Genomic DNA, 19,948 nt, shown 5'->3' on the forward strand with positions numbered 1-19,948 from the left:
TCCGCCTGATGTAACTAGACAAGGTGAAGGGTACATTAAAAAGAATTAAAAAAGACTCAAATCACAGAGGAGATTAATAAAGTTTAATAAAACTTATTACAATATATGCATCAAGAACAATATTTGGTGCTTTAATATTGGATAAAAACAGCACAAAGAGGAATGTCAAGAACTCACATCTTGGCTGGTGAGGGAAATGTTGGCTAGTGACCTCATTAGGTCACTTTAATCTCTGTGGTCATGGGAACCACAAAGTACTCAGCAGTTGGGACCGGTAAAAGTTTATACCTCATAAATCTCACTGCATCAAAAAATAAAACAGACATTTAATGCTCCCTGGCACGACTTCAGAGGAAACCTGGAGTAATTACTTCTCATTGATTGAAAGCACCAAACAGAGGCATCGCACCTCATTTGAAATTCCTTCATTTATCAGGTCTGCAGGAAGACTAAGAGGTCAAGGGTCACAGTTTATTTAGATCATATCGAACTCAAGCAGAGCGTAACAACACTTGAATGTCATTTTACTTAAAGGTACTAATCTGAGAGCTGCACTAATGGATAAGTCTTTGACAGTAAAGGGAGAAGCTGATCCCAACACAGCACTAGAGGGAAAATTCACCTGAATATTTGACCAGACGTGGCTGAGAGTTGCATGCAGATGAGGTGGGTAATATGATTAACACTGAGCAAATGGACCCTATTTACTGGGAGGCTTGCGTGGTCATTTTTTAACCAGAGGGAATATGAAATAATGTTTTCTCTTCACATAAAGAATATCAAGATAATGGCATAACAATGGTGGAAAAAGCTACTTCTGCTACTAGTTTTCAGTTTAGCTGACTCTCCCAATGCTGCTCCTCCACAAAGCAAAGTTAGCACAAGCTGTGAGAGATGTTTGAGAACTACAAGCAGCAGTACTTTGGTTTTCTAAATAGCAAAAAAAAAATAAAAATGGAAAAGTAATAGTTTGTATCAAAGATATATGCCACCATTTTAAAAGATGGGTCACGTGACTTCATTTGAGTAACTGGCAAAAGTTTAATAAAATGAAACAAAATAAAATAAAAAGAAATAGAACCGTGTGAAAATATATAAATGTAACACTGTTTGAATATACTGTACTGTACGTATAAAACAAAAACAAAAAACTTCCAGATCCCATGTAGGATTAGAATAAAAATAGTGGCAAGGACTACAAGTCAATAACTTGATTACGCGTTCTCTGCTATCCTCCGTGTCTCTCTAGTCAAACTTGAGCAGTGGCTCAAATACCTACAGTGGAAGAGAAAAGAAAAAAATTAACCAAAATCAAGCCTGGCCCCACAGAAGACCAGCATCTACAGATTCCACGTTGTGGTTTTTGAGATACAAATGCAGGAACTTAGGCATCCCATTGTTAAGGAAATAAAGTGTAGAGTGAGCTAGCTTGGAGAAGTGAGTGTTTCATTGCTCCTACCATAGACTCTTCACACATGGGGGCCGTCTCCCTCTCCGTCTCCATGCTTCTGCATCTGGGCCTGCATCTTGGCAATCATCTCCTGCATTCGTCTCAACTGTGTGATACAGAACATCAACATGTATGACAGGGAAACAACAACACCTGCACTTATAACAAAGCACATTCACTTAGACAGCTGAGATTAAGAGGCATCTTGCTTAATGTATGATCATTAATACCTGTCTGTCAGTTATGAATAATTGACCAGAAACAATAGGTCCCACATTGCCGAACATGAATCATTTAACATGTTTAACATGGGTATTAAAAGATTAAAACACAGACAAACAATTCTTATAAATGTTTAATTGATTTAAGTTTGTAAATTGTGACTTGTGGGACAGTAAATTATCTTTAAAGGGATAGTTCAACAATTTTGTTACATACAGTTATTCACTATCTTGCTAAGAGTATGCTAAATATGAAGCTACAGCAAGCCGGTGGTAAGTGTGGCCTGGCTCTGTCCAAAATTTTAAATCAATTACAAATGAAAAAATCCAACCAGCTCATCTAAAGCTCACAGAAATAGCTCCCCCCTGCTTCCATCTATCTCAGTGCAAGAGAGCAAATAAGTGTATTTCGCAAAATGTAAAACTATTCCTTCACGAGACCTAGACAATCAGGAAGGACTATCCATGAAAATGTTTTTCTTTATTATAAGCCTGAAGTGATGTAGCATCCGAAATATCTTACCTCAGCCTCCTTCTCCTGCAGGATCATATCCTTGTTCATTTCCTCCGGCTCCGGTCCCTTTCTGCATCAACACAACTTTAGTTACTTTTGATAATACACGCTACAGATTCAATTTCTGCGGAATGTGTGCCAATTAACTAAAGTATCAATAAGTTGAATGCAAAGTCAGAGGTTATAAACGTAAAATCACTTTGTGTGATGATTTATAAAGCATTGTGGATGAGTCAGCTGAGAAGTTTGTGTATGTCTGCATGCCTGAAAGTGCACGTTGAACCATTTTAAGTCGTAGCATTAGGCAAACATGACGAAAGCAACATAGAGAAGGTGAAGAAGGGATCAGTGGGTTAGCTTTTCTTTGCATTAGAGAAAAGTGGGCAGCTACAACAAATATCTACAAAGAGATGAAAGCAGGAAGATTCCAGAGAGAAGTAGCAAGTGCGAGAGTCAGGGGAACAGCGTTACCTCCCCCAAATGGAAAAAAACGGTACCTCAACAGTCCAACACCTCCATCATTGGACAGATGGCGAGGCAATGTGATGACAGTGAAACGACTGCCTTATCCTGGGTTGGCTTTAGAAGAAGGTCTAAAAGAATCTTTCTGGTCTACGTTGAGGGTTAAATGATGATACGTTCGAACTATGTTACATGACACACACAGTAATCCTGTTTACGACCTCTACAGATACTCAAACTGCACGTGGCATTTAGCTACCAACTAGCCATGTAAAACCACAACCCACTACGGACCACAGCATTAAATTCACTTCTGCCTCACTACATGTAGTGAACATGCAAAATGATGATGAGTTAGAGCTACAAAAGGCTTCTACAGAATGATACTAGTTCAACAATATTATACTGCATGAATCAGACACAGAAGAATATCTGGTACATGACCCGTTATACAGAATTGAATCTAGTAACTCAACTTCCATCTACACAGCTCTGGATGTTTTGGCTCGGTTTCATTACTGTAACATCTGTGGAGTCCATTGTGTGTATGTGCCTGACTGGCATTTTTTCGGTTTTGTTGTGTTTTTAAAAACACTATTGTATTAACTATTTGTGTCTAATCAAAGGTTTTTTTTTGTTTGAGGTGGGGGAGGTGCAGAGAAGCAAGCTGACAGACAAGTACGTACGCAGGAGACAGAGGCAGAATGTAACCATGGGAGGACAACCTGCCACCCCGTTTAAGGCGGTCCGAGCGGAAGTTCTCGTAGTGAAGGTCCTGGGTCACTTCCTGTAGATCCTGCATGTGGGTTCTGTGGGGTTGTTAAAAAGTCATTAACCAATAAATACTCTTGCTCAGACATTTTGAGAACTACAGTTTCAACAGCTTTTGAGGGACAACAGATTATCATCAATATTATAATATTCACAGTTTAACTCTTAATATCACTTTTAAATTTAAAGAAAAAGGACAGCAACAGAATTAAGCCTCTTCTACCACTCACATCAGCATGATCCGCAGCTTGAGGAAATCGTTGTGTTCAGGATTCTCCACCTCCACCACCCCCCAAGGGTACAGGCGGCCCCTCACTTTCTTCCCTTTGGCCTCAATCTGCTGGTTGGATCCCACCACTGCAAATGGGATGCTAGCCTGGAAAAGAGGAGTAGTTTATAAGTCTGTTGTCATGGTTCAATCACCAACATAAAAAATTATGACACTTAAAACAAATCCTTAGAGTAATTGCTTGACTCTAGTGGATTTCTATTAGTGGATATAGAGCTAACTGCTTTTATCCATGACAAACTCCTTCCTGTGGTTAAAGGAACAAACAAAAAAACAACCCAGCTGATATTCATTCAGTAAAGAAAAGTTTGTCAGGGAGTGGAGAGTTCACCTTGAGGATCCTGGTCTGCTCTTTGAAGTCCTCATCCTCATCCGACTCAGCATCAGGAAGGTGGTAAATCTTGATGCCATGTTCATCGATCTCATCCAGAATCTAACAAAAAAGACAGGGACTATTACCTTTTGTTATCCGTTCTGTCCTTTACATACTGTTAATGACAACCTGTTATTTCCACTTTAATCAGGACTTCATGTATTCAAAAAGACAAGATTTCTGCGTACCAAAAAGACACTTGACTGGTCTGCCTTGACACTTTTCCTGTCTCACTGTGGTTTATCTACCTTTTGGTTTTAAATATTTAAGCTAAAGCCCTGTTTCAATATAGTACCTCAGGTACAAACGGCAATTGAATGTGCTAGGAGGGTAAAGCAGTGACCATGAGCACATGATAGCTACTGATTGTTTCAGGAACCGGAAAAGATCCTGAACAATGGGTGACTCTGTTGTCCTCACCCTGCGCTTGAGCCTCTCCCTCTCTCTGAGGGTGAGTGTGTCTGCCTTGGCGATGACAGGAACCACATTGACCTTATTGTGAATGGCCTTCATAAACTGGACATCCAGAGGTTTCAGCCTGGTAGGACAGGAAATAGACAGAACCAGGGTCAAAGAGAGACAGAAATGTCAAGCAATTTTTTATTAAAAGCAAAAAGTGAAGAATGCATAAAAAAAAATATGGTTAGTGCAACTTTTAGGAACTGGAAAAAAAAAAAGGTAAGTATGCTAGTATATTTTGCAGAACTCACCCATGGCCAAGCGGGGAAATAAAATAGAAGCAGCAGTGAACTCTATTGTCAACGATGTGTCTACGATTTAGACCGCTCTCGTCATGGAGGTAGCGCTCAAACTGGTCATCGATGTAGCTGATAATGGTGCTGAAACTGAATCAGAGAAAGATATGTCACATTTAACACTACATATCACAGTATCGTACAAAGATCCATCCATGCTGGTAGGACACCCACTAAATACTTCAATAAAAAGCCCAGATTCTCCTTATGAACTAAAATATTTGACCAAAGCATACATTTATTTTTAACTGTCCAAGGTTAGTGTCTAATCACTGTTCAAGATCAAGAACTGACACTGGGTAGTTTAATCTTATGCATACGACCTAAAAATATTTTATACCAGTCTTGGCTGTTGATGGCGTCTCCATATCCTGGCGTGTCTACCACAGTGAGCCGGAGCTTCACTCCTCGCTCCTCAATTTCTACCGTTGACGCCTCGATCTGAACAGTCCTTTCTATTTTTTCTGTTAGAAAAGAAAAAGGGGAAGAACTTTAACAACATGCAAGGACAAAGCCAGTCAACAATTATGCTTTAAACATACAGATTTCACAAAGTCAATCCTGAAGTGCATGTGTGTTCTACCTGCTGCTCCAGGGATGACTCTCTCAGGGTAAAGGTCAGTGAGGAACAGGCTGTTGATCAGGGTGGACTTTCCAAGTCCAGATTCACCTTTTGACAACAGAGGAAAATGAAACATCATCATGCAGTCAACAATAGAATGACAAGCACAGTGAATAAATATTAAGCAATTGATAATAATAATAATAATGACTAAAGGAAAGTCAGGTTCTTGTTGGTGCAAACCTCTTCTAGTACAGAGTTCAGTTTCAATGAATAGAACAAAGGAGATCCTCAATGTGCTGCAGGAAACAAGACATCTGGTTGTGACGCACAGCAGGCCAAGCACCACCCGGAACTGCGTGAAACTACATCTGACTTTAGATTTAATCTTTCCTAAAACAGTGTCAAGTGTCTGATTAAGCACCCTTAGTGCTTTGGAAAGTGTAAATGTTCACTTCACAATCAGTGAGCAACATTCAGGTGCTACAAGTCAATAAGTCTACTGGACAGTTTCACTTTCACAAATACTAGCAGCAAGAACTAAACCTTCATATCCTCTTTTAGCTCAACTCCTTTTCTAAAAAAAGAATCTGCACTGAAGTGAAGAAACTGTAAACTGAAGACTTTGAAACTGATTTTAAATCTCTGCTGATGTTTTTTTGATTATGGATGAAGTATACAACACTATCAAACAAACTGTTGAATTGGTTGTTTCTGAAACTAGCACCATAAACCAACAGTAGGTGTTGGGCTACTGTAAACAAGACAGTTGGACGGACAATTAAACATTCACAGTTTGTGTGATAAAGTTTTAAATGACAGCCGTTGGTCTGATTCCAAGACAAGGGCTAATAAGCCTTGTACTGGACTAAAATAGCTTTACATGGATTTTTGCAGACCCACTGAGCATTGTTTTAGTCTAGCAGTACGCCTAATTTCTGTTTGGGAAAAACCCCAAGAACTTTTGCTTAAGACAGAGCGGTGAACAAAAGTTAAGGAGCAGGGATTCCCTCTCTTATTCGATTAGTTGGTTAATCGATCAACGGGTCATTTAGAAGGTTTTTTTTATGCTTTTTTTCGTGATGGATGACTTATTTCCAAGAAACGTATGAACACATCTCTGGTAAACACAACATTTAAAGTGGTGCTTTTGTGTGATTATTTGTGGAGAAACCCAGTTCAACAGATCTGTCAATTAAATCAACTAAACAATTAGTTGACAAAACCGTATGTCGTGTTATTCTACCAATCATTTCTTGGTCACGGACAGCCCTAATAACAAACAATGTCCTTACGTCTCACGGTTGCAGAGTTACAGATGATGAGGCATAAACAACCTTAAGCTTGTGTAGTTTACTCAGGAATGCAGCTACTGTGGTTCCCACCAGAGCCATGACGAAAGATTTACGGAAGTCCTTACTACACCCTAAACCACCAATTTGCCAGAATGTCTTATATGGAAAATCTAAATCAACATGAACATTATTTACACTACAGCTTCAGGTGCTTGTGGAAGAGGGGTTTTAGTGGATAAAGTCCCTGTTATTTAGGGTAAGCATAAAATGTGATGCATACTGAAGACGACTAATTTTCATAAATAAATATTGTTTCTGTTTGTGGATTAGATCTGCAGCTATTTAAAGCTACTGTAAATCACTGATATATTGAAGAACCTGAGTCACACAAAAAGTTAAATATGCACTCAATGAGTATTCTTGCAGTGGAGGGACCAGCAGGCCTTGTCCACTGTGTGAATCACTCCCTCGAGGCCCACTGGCTACATTCCTCTCTGGTTTATTTTAAAGCAAAAGGATGAGCAGCATTCACAGGAGCTTCTACCCTCCCCCATAACCAACAAGCAGGGAGGTTCACACAGTCACAGTGTTCACATCAAGAGTTTACAGTGACGCTGACGCCAGCTGAGCAACTACACTGATGAAACATCTGCCATTTTCTACAGACCAAAAGCATTCATGCACACTAAAATACACCTATGCATTACTGAGGACTAGGTCAAGGACAAAACTATTTGCTAACTCTCATTATACAAACAAAATTTACTATGGAGATTAAAGAGTTGTAAAACTGTTTTGTAGAAAGGCCTTTACAAAAAGAGAAAATATGACAGCAACAACTGTATATTGGCCAAGATCCCATCATAAATGTAATCACAAAAACAAACTAAAGAAAAGCTAAAAAAGCAAAACACGTTCCTTAAATGTCCATGTTTACTCTAGCTGTCTAGCATTAACCTTGCTGTCACTGAGATACACCATCATTTCCCAAACTAAATAAAAGCAGCATGGCATGATGACAAGAAAATAAAATGGACAGAACAAGAAAGAGGCTTGAAAAACAGAGAAGACACACTCACCTACAACCATCAATGTAAACTCAAATCCTTTTTTTACTGATTTGCGATGAACCTGATTAGGCAGGTTAGCAAATCCAACATACCCTGGGGTCTCAGGGTTGGTGAATTGGCCCTGCTGTAGAAAGAAAGCAGAGTAAAAACAGGAGAGTCAGAATCTTTTTCAAAATAATATTTGGTAATGGTGACATTAAAACTTAGCTTCGCACATACTTCTACTACATATACTACTTCAGTTAAAACTATTTTTGTCACAGATCTAAATAAGGTTTAAGTTAAACATGGTTAGGCTATCAACATAAGAACAACATGACAGCCAATTATTAGTGCTAGAGTAAAAAGCACTGAGGCAACATCTGTTCACGACCAGCCAGGATATTTAGGAGGCCTACGGTGACTCCTCTGCAGTCTATTTGCAAAAGACAGCCCTTTCTTACACAAGTCACACAAACGAGAAGTAGGCCAGCTGTACAGCTTTTAACCACCCCTGGTGCAATGCCACACAGTGAAAATGTCAAATAAAATACAAAAATGTAAATTTAGCTTGTTTCATTGGCTCATTTTTGGCCACTCAGATTTATCACCCCTCCCTTCCACATCCTTTCAGCAAAGGTAATGACTGATAAGCCTGATAGGAAGTGTGCTGTGGCTCTGCCTTTGGGCCTTTTAGCACGTATAAAGCGACATAAATGAGTCATAAGGATGTCGAGCAGCACACTGAGCATATGTCTGAGTGAGCCATTTAGCCTGTAATATTTGTGTTTTAAACAACACCACAATTTGAAAAAGTGGGAAAGCACAAAATGATCCACTGAAATAAGTTTAAAAAGTGCTGGACTGCTTTAAAAAGACATCAGACTTTATGTTTATGATGATGACAAAACAAAAACACATAAGTTTTACTGCATACTTTATCTTTTCAGATGGAATATCTGGTTTCTGTTCAGAGACTCACCTTCATTTTGTCGGCCTGAGACATTGTTTTTCTCCTTGTTAAACCTGAGAGAAAAGACAGGCTTTATCACATACTGAGAAACTTACTCACATTTTGCAACACTTCTGGCCTCTATGGACGTTTTTCTGAAATGGAGGCAATTCATATAGGCACATATGTACAGGCCTGAGACAGGAAGTCTGGTTTGTGAGAGTGCTGAGTCTCACCACAAAAAAAAAAAAAAAAAAAAAAATGCTTTTCCTGCTAAGAAAGCTGCACTACAGCTGCAACCCACTAAAACGTTGATATGAGGATTAAGGATTAAACCATGATTATGATAGTAATCCCAACTGGCATCATATGTTAAACAACTGTCTGCTGGTTGTTGTTGTTGTTGTTGTTGTTGTATAGTTTGTTATATTAAAACACTCAGCACAGAAACACACCCACTGCCCTCAGACTGCACGGATGAAAACGACCATTATATATATAAATAACATTAAATCACAGTGACTCATTATAAAATGTTGTATTTGCACCGGCTGATTAGACAAATGCATGTGTCCAAGCTTATTCAAGAAGCTTTGCCTGTATAGATTTAGCACATAAACTACTTTCTCTCATTTCACGTTTCCGTTACTGGAACGGGACTGAACTGGTTGACGGTAATAAAATAAAACAGTCAGCTAGTGTGAAATGTGCTTCTGCCATTAAAACAACCTAGTTTTGGGGGTAATTATTGTTCTTGCAAACGAGCATGAAAGCTAGTTCTTCACCGAGCTAACAGCGCTGGCTAGCTGGCTCATTGAAGCCGTGCAGGACGAGCTTAGCCCGGGTTAACCGCTCACGACGCTAGCCGAGTAGCTCCTGCAGGATGTGACTTTAACGTGGCGCAAACACGACCTGGCGACGGATTGGAGGAACACGGAGCGTTACCTTACAGTCCGTCCGCAGAGAGCCTAGCACAGATGGAGACAGGGAGAGGCTAGCCGACGATGAACAGCAGACTTGGCGAACACCTCGAATTCTTCAGATTCCGGTGCGGCAGCTTCCTGTAGTACGCGGCCCACAATGCACCGGGCGCTCCATGTGAAGAGGTCAACTGTTGTTAACAGTGAAGGTCAACCTGCTCACTCATGTGATGTGTTTACACTATCAGCTTTTATAAGTGCAATTAATACAATCATAATTGGATCAACTGTGTCTGGGTGATGTAAAAAAAAATATATATATATATATATAGATCCAACGAGTTTGATCTCCTTCAGGGGAGGAAGTTGGACCTCCAGGCCCCAGAAAACATGATTTTGGGTACTTTGAATTATTAAATACTCAGTCTATGATACAGCCAAGCTGGAGCATTTAAGATAAAATAAAATAATCCTTTATTAGTCCCGCAGCGGGGAAATTTACAGGATTACAGCAGCATAGGTTATAGTGCAAACAAGAGACATAGTAAAAGAAAAACAAGATAAAATAAGTATTATAAATAATCAATAAGAACCTTAAAGAATCCACAATAACTGAAATATATGTACAGACAGAAAAACTATTATAACTGTAATTTCACAGTGTATTGTATTGCACAGGTTTTTAGTGTCATGTGTCAGGTCATTTGATATTTATCTGTGGATTCATGGAAATATCACCACCACCTTTCATCCCACTTCTAGCACTCTAAGAAGAGGATTTATTTTTTTAAAACATACAATGTACCATATTAAATACAATAAATGATTATCATAAAATATAGTAAAAAAGATAAAATATTGTAATCCTTGTTGCACTGAGGGAAATAGAAATGTGAACATCCACAATTCCACAGCCTGGGGTTTCACAAAAGATTGTGTGATACAGATTATGAGATTATTTCATCATCTAAAATCAATTTTGCATTTTTCTTTTGCATATTCACCATATTTTATATTGCTTGTATCATACTATTATTGACATTTTATTACTATGGTATTTATGTAGTCATGGACAATAAGTGTATTCTCAGATACCCCAATTCTTACTCCGAACCCTAGAAAGTTCATCAGTTTGAGAGAAAGCAAGCAATTTGCATCTGGCTAAAGGCACTTGACTAAATATGTCAACAGTGTCTGCCATTCTGCAGCTATTACCACTGTCAATTTTACCAAACAATAATAAAAAAAATGAATGAGAACAAGGTATATTTGTTGGATATGGTGTAAAAACATCTTAATTATAGTGGAATGCCACGTAAAAATGCTAAACTCACTGAGCCAGCCATGGGCATTGATGATGTTCTTGCATGGACAAAATGGCTAACTGCATGGCTACTTATGTCCAACTGTAGTCAAAGTAAGTTGTAAAATTGAAAGTACGAATAAACATTGTCACAACTTTCAGTACAGTTCCAGTACATGGTTGGCAGGACAACAGAGACATTTGAGTTAAGCCAAAAGGAAAATAATATCATAAAATTAAGGATGGTAGTATGCCATTTAGCTGCTTCGGTCTCATGCTCCCCTTGGTAGTGTGTATTCAGTTCTACAATAAACATCTCAGCCTTAAAATAAAAACATATATATAATATATTTCACCTTCACCTATTATAATGATAGCTACACCAACACCAGTAACAATGAGTGTATTGGTTCAACACTGCTCAAACACACACAGTCTGGTAGATCGTACTGATGCCATAAACATGTTCATATGGTGCTTTCCCACAATGTTTTGTGAATATTATAGTATGATCAATTGTTTGAATAAAAAAATGATTTCTTCAGTAGATTATAACTGTAATGTTACATGCAATGAAGTAGGCAAATGTTAATCAGAGAACATTTTCCATGACTAGTGGTAGATTGTTCAAAGAGGGGGCCAGGACTGCTTCTTGACTGGATAGAGTAATATTTTGAACCACTTGTTTTAAAATGAAAAACAAATGAACAACAAAAAACAGTATTGGGCCAAATAAACGAGTTAATGCATTGGTGACTAGCCTAAAAAGTGTTAGGGTTAAGTTTAAGTGAGTGCAACTTTTTTGAGTGTTGCTAATATTAACTTATAAAAGGGCAACTCAGAACTGTTTGTGTCAGTTACTCATTTGAACATGCTGTTTTTATTTAGAGTAAATAAACGATCTAATAAATAAACAGCCGTTGTATCTTACATAAAAGATAAAAAAATAAATACATAGAACACAGGTAAGGGCATGCATGTTTCCTTCAGCTAAACGTTTGCTAAAGCCATTTCAGTAACGTTGAGGCTTATTTGCTAGGAGCTAGGTTGGCTTGCTAGGTAGTTATAACTGTTAAGCCCTGTTCCTCCTTACTAATGTTTTGTAATCCTGTAACAATATAATATAAGTATCATCTTACAAGGCAGTCGTAGGTAGAAAGTCTATTATTAGTTATTTAATTCACTTCCGTATGTGGCTCGTTGGTCTAGGGGTATGATTCTCGCTTTGGGTGCGAGAGGTCCCGGGTTCAAATCCCGGACGAGCCCACTCTTTTTAGTTTTGTACTCTTAGTGAAGGATTTCTTCCACTCCTGTCTTATGTACAGTATGTACTGATTGCATTGTTGCAGAAGTAGACACACGGATGTATCTGCTTAAATGGAAAAGATACAGAAAGAAAGACAAACTACAGAGTATTATACTGATCTCTAGTGGACTTTTGCAACACTACAATTAGGGCTTTCTGTTTATTGCTTTATTAATATACAATTATATATTAATTAAAAGCCTTTGTGTTGTTTTCTGCACTAGGTTCCTTTATTACTTAATCATACAGATAATCTAGTCTCATAAAGACTGATTTTAGCTCTAGTACAGTTGCCCGCTTTTTCATACTACAGATTGTTTCAGTTAAATATAGTTTACCCCTAAGACTGTATATATGGTTTATCCAAATACAAGATGTTAGCAGTTTAGATACAGGGCGGATAAAATAAACCAGTGCATGCACAGGAGCTCTGTGTGTCTGAGGCCTTTTTGAGTTCCTGTCTCTCCACAATAGCTATGAAAAGGGAAACATATCATCAGATTACCAAGAACTGAAAAACATGCTTATAACAGTGATTTGCTCCAGGTCTAAATCATCAGCCTATACTTATTCTGTGCTTGGTCTCACTCCAGTGGTGCAGGAGGAGTGTCAGACTTCTTAAAGATATGCTCACTTAATAACCTTTCTGTCTTCACCTAGTAGGGGTTTATCTGAACTTGCTGTTGTGACAGCATCTCTGCTCCCCTCCCTTCAGTCTGGCTCAGGACAGCCACTGCTCTGCTTTGCACGAGTCCAGGCGATATCTCGGTAAATACCACTCTTTCCCTCTCTGTTACAGCAGACATATCATCGCAGCAGGAGCTACACTATTTCCATTATTTCCATAAGCCTCTTAGTGGTGCCAGGCTCTGTCATTTGCAGAGTGGCTTCATAGCATTCAGTGTGTACGTTTCTTTATATTTTAAATGGCTCTCCCTGTACCAACCCGTTATAGCAATGAATTTCATGAATGAGAATTAAAGTTGCTAATAATTTTCTGATTTTTAAATAGATGCTGTAATACAATTCCTTAGAGAGAGGAAGGAATAGAGATAAAGGTAGCACCTTACCAGTGTTTTTGCACAACTTTTCACATCTTGTGTTATTTATAAAATAATTCTGCGTGAATGTGAATAGACAACATATTCTGCGTTTATTTTATCATTAATATTTATTCTATTTGACAGATTTACATGATCATTTTGGCCAATGTAGTTCATTTAAAAATGACCTACTGCAGTTCTGTAAAAAAAAGAAATGTAAAGCCTGTGTGTAAATGGACTGTTCCTAATGGTTCAATAATAAATTGTGATTGCACCTTTACATAAATAAAATGGTCTGGCTTTTGGCTTGCTGCACCTTAAAGGATTTCAAGAGATCTCATGAAAATGCACAGATAGAGCATGTCCCATCTACTTCCTGTTCTACAACATCACACATAAAAAGAATCGTGTTAGATTAGAATACCTGTCAAGCTAATTTCTAAGTCTATACATAAATAAATGGAAACCAGTGGCTGGTAAAATGTAAGAAAATGAAAAGAAAATTTACATTCTAAAATGTAAATATTACAGTTAATGCATATATTTTAATAAATATTTTAAACATGCACACTCATGGTCCTTTAAGCATTAGAAGGAAAGGTTCAGTGAGACAGAAGAGAAAAGTATGATGGACAGTTATTGTTTATAGTGTGTCTGTTTTTACACATTTACAACCTCATCATTTTACAAAATGCTATACAAAGTTTCTATTATCACTAAATATATTATGAGTGGTCAATAAAACTTTTAACAACACATTGTAGATCAGTGATATTATAAACAATAATTGAGTTTTCAGGTTGTTAGCTCATGTTAAAATAAAACTCACTTCAGAGGATTTAGGCTGAAAAGCATTCATTAAAACCAAAATGTATTACAAACAATCAGGATTTTCTATCAATGCTATAACTTTCCATTAAATAGTCACGTAGTTTAAAAGGAAAAGCAAGCAGAGAATATACACCTAACAATTTGATTCCTCACTTTAATTACACTAATCTTAAAGTCATCCTCTTGAGCACTTAAACTAGATAATTAATCCAAATATCTATTTAAAAGTGGCTCATTCTCCTCTGAGCTTGACTTTCGTGTGCCTCAGAATAGAGAAATATCACAGACTCTGTGTCAGATCAATTTAGTGTCAGACGGTTTAATAGTCATAGTTCAGTGCAGAATGCAGTAAGTTAATAGAAACAACACAGTAATATGATCATGTATATAGATCACTTTCAATCAAAATGTCAAGACTATATACACGTCAAGATTTTTTTTAAATGCATTGGAGCTATAATCAGAAAAAAAACTTCTTAGCCCCTGGTTCGGTCCCCTCTTCCCTCCATCACCACACCATCATCACCCCCTTAACCAGTCTGTCATTTAAAGTAAGCAGCCGCCTGCTTAGCCGGCACCTTTCACTTCTCAAGCAGGACTTAATTTACTGCAGGACATTTTAAATCTCCTGCCTCTGTGGCTCTGAGTCGCTGACAAATGCCTGTTTGCAAATGTATCTCATTGACTGCTGACTCGGTTGTATTACAAGCTGGCTGATAGTGGCTGCCGCAGTAATGTGGCCCTCAGGTTTATCCTCAGATGTTGGAGGAAGTGCATTAATTTAGTTTAGATGGGGCCTTATGAAAAGTGTTCTGGCAGGCGGCAGATCTCCTTCCCTCTCTCTCTCTCTCTCTCTCTCTCTCTCTCTCTTAACCTCTCAGGTTTGAAGCTATCTGCCACAGAGCCAAAGCATATTCCACCATCAATGTGTCAGTGGGAAAGCTATTAAACCCTGCTTTACTTTTCCTAAGTATCACGAGAATAAGCACAAGATTTAGTGAAATCCCCCCAAGAGCACTGGAAATCGTGGGGATTTTCCCCCTGAAATGTTTCCTAATGGGCTGCTCAGAGCTGTCAAAAACTCTTGTTAGACTTCAGGGTAGTTTTTGGATTTCAGCGCATTTACTTGAAGCTGAAATGACAAAATTTGAAGTATGAAAGCCACTGAACTATTCACATTATCAGAAGGAAACCCATTCACAAGTTCAATCTGTGTAGGTTAAGTTTCCTTCTATTCAAATATATATATTGTATATTGTCAGAAAATTAAGAAAAATGCTGTGGTTTAAAAATACTTTAAGGTATAAAGTATAAAATGTATGTGTTTCTGCAGGTCGGGTTCAAATCATCCTGACCTTTACCTTATGTCACCATGGTTGTGTAGGCTTGTGTAACAGAGACTAACGAGATAGAGACTTAGCTGGAAGTACAATTTGTAATCATTAAATGCCCATCAAAATAAATGCATTTACCATTTACTATCAAATGGTAAAATAAAAGCAGCAAATCCTTATTGTTGAGAAGATGGAACCAGGTATTATTTGGCATTTGTGCCTAAAAAATTACAACTGAATGATTATGATAGCAGAATTTTCTCTTGATGGACTAATCATACAGCAAAGTCAAAAATGTCCTGCAGCAGCTTCCCCTTCTACGTTTACAACAAGTGAAGAAAAGCCTTTTGTTCAGGTCTTTTTTAACAACGGAATGGATGATATGCATATATAATCTATCCAGAATATGATCTTCTCTAATAGTACTATAGGAGCTGCCATTAAACTCAAAATAGCCTAAGTGAGATAATGCAGCACCATCTCTGAACAATAGAGATGTCACAACTCTTCAGCCATTTAGAGAAAAAAAGAAAAACTCTGCCAGTAATGATTCAGTTAATCAATACATTAAATTAGTAAGGAACATCAGCATTTTCTCCTCCAGCTTGGAGTTGACTTGTTCGATTCTTTTCTTGTCAGACGTTGGCTCACTCCCCCAGCTGGAGCGCCCAGCCTGCCTTTCTGTGTCGCCTTTCATTCCCTTTTCACCCCCAGGTCTTTCTGTACCTGTCAATTTCTTTCTACAGTGTGACTCCTTAATCCACCTGAGTGCATGGAGGACAGTTTTGACATAAGAAGAAAAGATAGACTCCTAAGGAGAGGACCAGTATCTTTAGAGCCCGGGGGATAACCGGATTACGACAGCCATTTTGTGCTGCTGGCAGTTTTTCTTATTACCCATTTTTTTTTTTTTCCTCATCTGTCCAGAGTTGAAATGCTGCCCTTTAGAAGTCACACCAAACACTGACGAGTACACAAAAATACATACTCCCCGTGTGTTGAAGCTTTGAGCAGAATTAAACTTAATCTTGACAGATGATAGTAACAGTTTGCCAGCAATACATTTCTCCATACTGCCCTTTAGGTTCTGTCGTGTTGTTGTCCTCGGACAGGTTTTCTCTTCTCACTGTCAGAAACGCTCTAAACATGGTTTCACTGTGAAGGTAATCATTGTCTCTGTGTGGCGGTGGGTTGCCTCCTGTGTGTGAAGGCCTGAACCTACAGCACAGCTGATAACAGCACAGCCGTGAGGAGACAGATCAACGGCCTGACCCCTGCTGCCAATGACTTTATCCCTCCAGTCCGTCTGCTCCAAAGAAACCCGGAGAATAACACTCCCTGAAAACGTCTTATCATCTCCACCGCTGATGCAGTGGGCACCACCGGATCTTTTATGTCCATTTATTTTGCCTTTGAAGAGGCCTGCGGTGCCTTTGATTGTGGGAGGTAAATGAAATAAAGGCCTCCTCCTTGCTGGTACCCTGATAGCAAAGTTTATCGCTGCTACCAAAACCTAAACCCAGAGCTTCAACGAACCGCCACAGGTCTGTCTACATGGAAACACATCATGGTAATAATCCTTTTTGCAGAAGCCATTTTGGGTGCCTGAAGCCTTCTCCTTGTAGTACTTCCTGAGTATATATTCCAATCTCTGTTATTACTTATAAGCTCCTACATCTTGTGAGTAGCAGTGTACACATCCAGTATGCTGCATATGATTCATAGTTAAGTTATTGCTCAGGCTTTTCTCCATCAATGTCACTTCAATAACAGACGAGTTGGCCAAACCGTATATTTGATCAGATAAGGTATAGTAATTATGAAAACTGCAACAACCAATGAGTCACCCAGCGCCAGTGAATTATGGCTATGATTAATATTGATTTTGTAGAGTAAGGGGGAGGAAGGGGTGAGCTGTTTGTACACATATTGATATATAAGAAACCTGCATGGCGTGATGGGAAAGAATTTAAATGAGTGTGAATGGTTTAAGTAGTTTTGAGGACACGGTTTAAGAAGTAGGAATACAAATATTTGGAGTGATTTTGTTACAAAAGATAGAGGCAAGTTTTAGCGTCTCCATCCTCTAACCGATGCCATGTTTCAATTAATAATGGTTAATGCAGGGTCATATTGTCATGTCCTATGTAATTTGACAGTTTTAGCAACTTCACATTCTGCAATTAAACGTGTAGATTCCAGCCTGATTCCACAACTTTTCAGCCCAATATTACACCAGAATTCGGGATTCAACCCTCCAATAGTTATTCCTTGTTGGTTGATGAGGGATTTGAAACTGCATTTAGAATAACACGTTGGAATATGAACCGATAAAATGTTATTTTGTGTGTTTGTGTAATTTTCTAGGAAGAATTATTGGAAGTTTCTTGAAAATAACTATGTAACCCAATATTCACTATGAGACCTTTATTTTTGATTTAGTGTTGTTGTTGTTTTCCAGAGGTTTGTTTTTTGAAGGAATTGCTCCATTAGAATAAAACGATCTGAAAAAAATAATAAATTGACCATTAAAAATACAATTATTAATTTAGAGATTTTCTTTTCGTGGGTGAGGGGTGTCGGAAGCTGTGACATTAGAATAAAAAAGAAATCTGGTTTAATGACTCCAGTAAACAGATATTTTCCTCTGATAAACAGATTTCATAATTCAGGGTCATTATAGGGCAATGAGGTTCAAAAGTGCAAACATCTTCCATATTTAACTTTCTCACCAAATCTTCTAATTCCTAGTTTTCTGCGTGGGTTGTGCAGCAGATTACTCTCTCCACTGGTTCCCTTGCCTCAGGAGACATTTGGAGAGACTAAACTGTTGGAGGGGGAGAAGGAGGGAGCCCCTAAGAAGTGTTGTACAGTCACTTTGTGTGAGGGGATTACAGTGCTCTCTCTCATTCCCATTGGTTTGGCCGGCCGTGACAGTGGTGTGGTGATGAGTGGCTGCCATGCCCAGCATCATCCATAACAACCTTCCAACTTGCTCCTGTGTGACTCCCATTCTGGCTTTGCTCTTTATGCATTTTGTGCTAAAGCTTCAGACAATTTGGAATTACGAGTACTAGTATTTTCTTACCATAGAGACTGGAAAACACATTTCTTACAACTTTTCCTTTTTTACCCATGAGACGAGGATGAGCTTCTTGGAGAGGTGACTTCATTTAAAGTAGTGTTTTTTTTATAAATGAATGTGTAAGTTTCTGACATGGCAAAACCTTTAGATCACATCAAAAGACCCATGAATGCTTTCATGGTGTGGTCCAGAGGCCAGAGGAGGAAAATGGCCCAGGAAAACCCAAAGATGCACAACTCTGAAATCAGCAAGAGGCTCGGCGCGGAGTGGAAGCTGCTGTCCGACTCCGAGAAGCGTCCGTACATCGACGAGGCCAAGAGGCTGCGAGCTCAGCACATGAAGGAGCATCCGGACTACAAGTACAGACCCCGGCGTAAACCCAAGAGTCTCCTGAAGAGGGACCGCTTTGTTTACCCGTCTCTACTCGGGGACGCCTCGGAGCACTTGAAGGGGTTTTCCATGGACTCCTTTCTGGTCCCCGGGGATAAAACCAGAGCCTTCCTCTCTCCAGTCTCCTCCTCTTCTTCCTTCTCCTTGCTGGAGCCGGTGGCGCAGTTCAGCTCCGGAGCCGTCCATCCGCACACGCTGCCCTACGGGACGCACACGTTTGGGTACCAGACTGGAGGGATGATGGGGGGTCTGGCCTGCCACGGACAGCACACCCACACTCACCCGTCACCCTCCGGCCCGGGATACGTGGTTCCGTGTAACTGTGGTGCCTGGTCTGCTGCCAGCTTGCAGCCTCAGGTAGCCTACATCCTCTTCCCCGGAGGGATGCCCAAGAGCAGCATGGACTCGTACACTTCACCCAGCTCCAGTGTGTGACAGACAGGACTTCCCCCATAATGTGATTAAAGCCAAATAACTGGGCTAAACATTTTTCATCCTAGAAATATTAAAGCAAAACTGGATATTAGACTATAGCTCTTCAAAATGCCATATGTTACTGTTTATTTAGCAAACTACTGGGCACCAAAGTCTCTGTTACACTTTCATGTTAATGCAGATTAAAGATTTGCAGTATTGTAAAAAAGTTTTTGCAGTACTGTAAAAAAAAAAAAATGCTATTTCGTTACTCTTTTGACAAAAACAAATAAATCAAAACAGTTTAAAATTAACTTTTCATTTTCTAAATTATTGATCAAAATCAACAGGCGAACTGACATCCATGGTCATGTTACTCCCAGTCAGATAAACATAAAGCTGTTCAGGTAATTAGAGGGCAGGAAGCCTGGAAGAGCCAATGTTTCTTTTTTTTTTCTATATCAATTTAACCAGGCCTACATTCTTACATTTTGACCGCCACACCTGTTTGTCCCCAAGACCAAGTTTGTTTTTTAGTTTGAAGTGGAAATAATACATTTTTCCATAAAACATTGTTTAAAATGTTGAGGTTTTCTTTTTTTCTTTGGAGCTTTCCACAATAAATGTGT

General features: G+C 38.9%; 2 protein-coding genes and 1 non-coding gene across 4 annotated transcripts; 2 read left to right on the forward strand and 1 right to left on the reverse strand.

Moving 5' to 3' along the window:
* Nucleotides 1-68: 68 nt before the first annotated feature.
* Nucleotides 69-9,777, reverse strand: septin2 (septin 2). 2 transcript variants are annotated; one of them, XM_054623678.1, is made up of 13 exons: nt 9,639-9,777; nt 8,724-8,767; nt 7,772-7,886; nt 5,419-5,505; nt 5,176-5,299; nt 4,791-4,925; nt 4,501-4,618; nt 4,039-4,140; nt 3,649-3,794; nt 3,373-3,456; nt 2,195-2,255; nt 1,460-1,556; nt 69-1,275 (listed from the first exon to the last, which is right to left on the reverse strand). In XM_054623678.1, the coding sequence occupies exons 2-12, from the start codon at nt 8,745-8,747 to the stop codon at nt 1,470-1,472; spliced, it is 1,083 nt and encodes a 360-aa protein (XP_054479653.1). In that variant the 5' UTR covers nt 8,748-8,767; nt 9,639-9,777; the 3' UTR covers nt 69-1,275; nt 1,460-1,469. The 2 variants fall into 2 exon arrangements, with proteins under 2 accessions (XP_054479653.1, XP_054479645.1); XM_054623670.1 differs by having other exon boundaries at nt 3,334-3,456.
* Nucleotides 9,778-12,110: 2,333 nt separating this feature from the next.
* trnap-ugg (transfer RNA proline (anticodon UGG)) lies at nt 12,111-12,182 on the forward strand. Its single transcript has one exon. It is a non-coding gene; the product is annotated as a tRNA-Pro (tRNA).
* Nucleotides 12,183-18,647: 6,465 nt separating this feature from the next.
* Nucleotides 18,648-19,340, forward strand: LOC129089012 (transcription factor Sox-14). Its single transcript, XM_054596325.1, has one exon. It carries the CDS (start codon nt 18,648-18,650, stop codon nt 19,338-19,340), a length of 693 nt encoding a protein of 230 aa, XP_054452300.1.
* The last annotated feature ends 608 nt before the right edge of the window (nt 19,341-19,948 follow it).

This window comes from Anoplopoma fimbria, chromosome 3 (assembly GCF_027596085.1).
Source record: "Anoplopoma fimbria isolate UVic2021 breed Golden Eagle Sablefish chromosome 3, Afim_UVic_2022, whole genome shotgun sequence".
NCBI classification, from domain to species: domain Eukaryota; kingdom Metazoa; phylum Chordata; class Actinopteri; order Perciformes; family Anoplopomatidae; genus Anoplopoma; species Anoplopoma fimbria.

Excerpts from the sequence above, each read along its gene's own strand:
- septin2 (XM_054623670.1), bottom strand. The coding sequence starts at position 8,747 with ATGTCTCAGGCCGACAAAATGAAG. Across the intron at positions 7,887-8,723 it reads CTCAGGCCGACAAAATGAAG|CAGGGCCAATTCACCAACCC; the intron begins GTGAGTCTCTGA and ends TTCTTTCTACAG. Across the intron at positions 5,506-7,771 it reads GTTTACATTGATGGTTGTAG|GTGAATCTGGACTTGGAAAG; the intron begins GTGAGTGTGTCT and ends TGTTGTCAAAAG.
- LOC129089012 (XM_054596325.1), top strand. The coding sequence starts at position 18,648 with ATGGCAAAACCTTTAGATCACATCAAAAGACCCATGAATGCTTTCATG.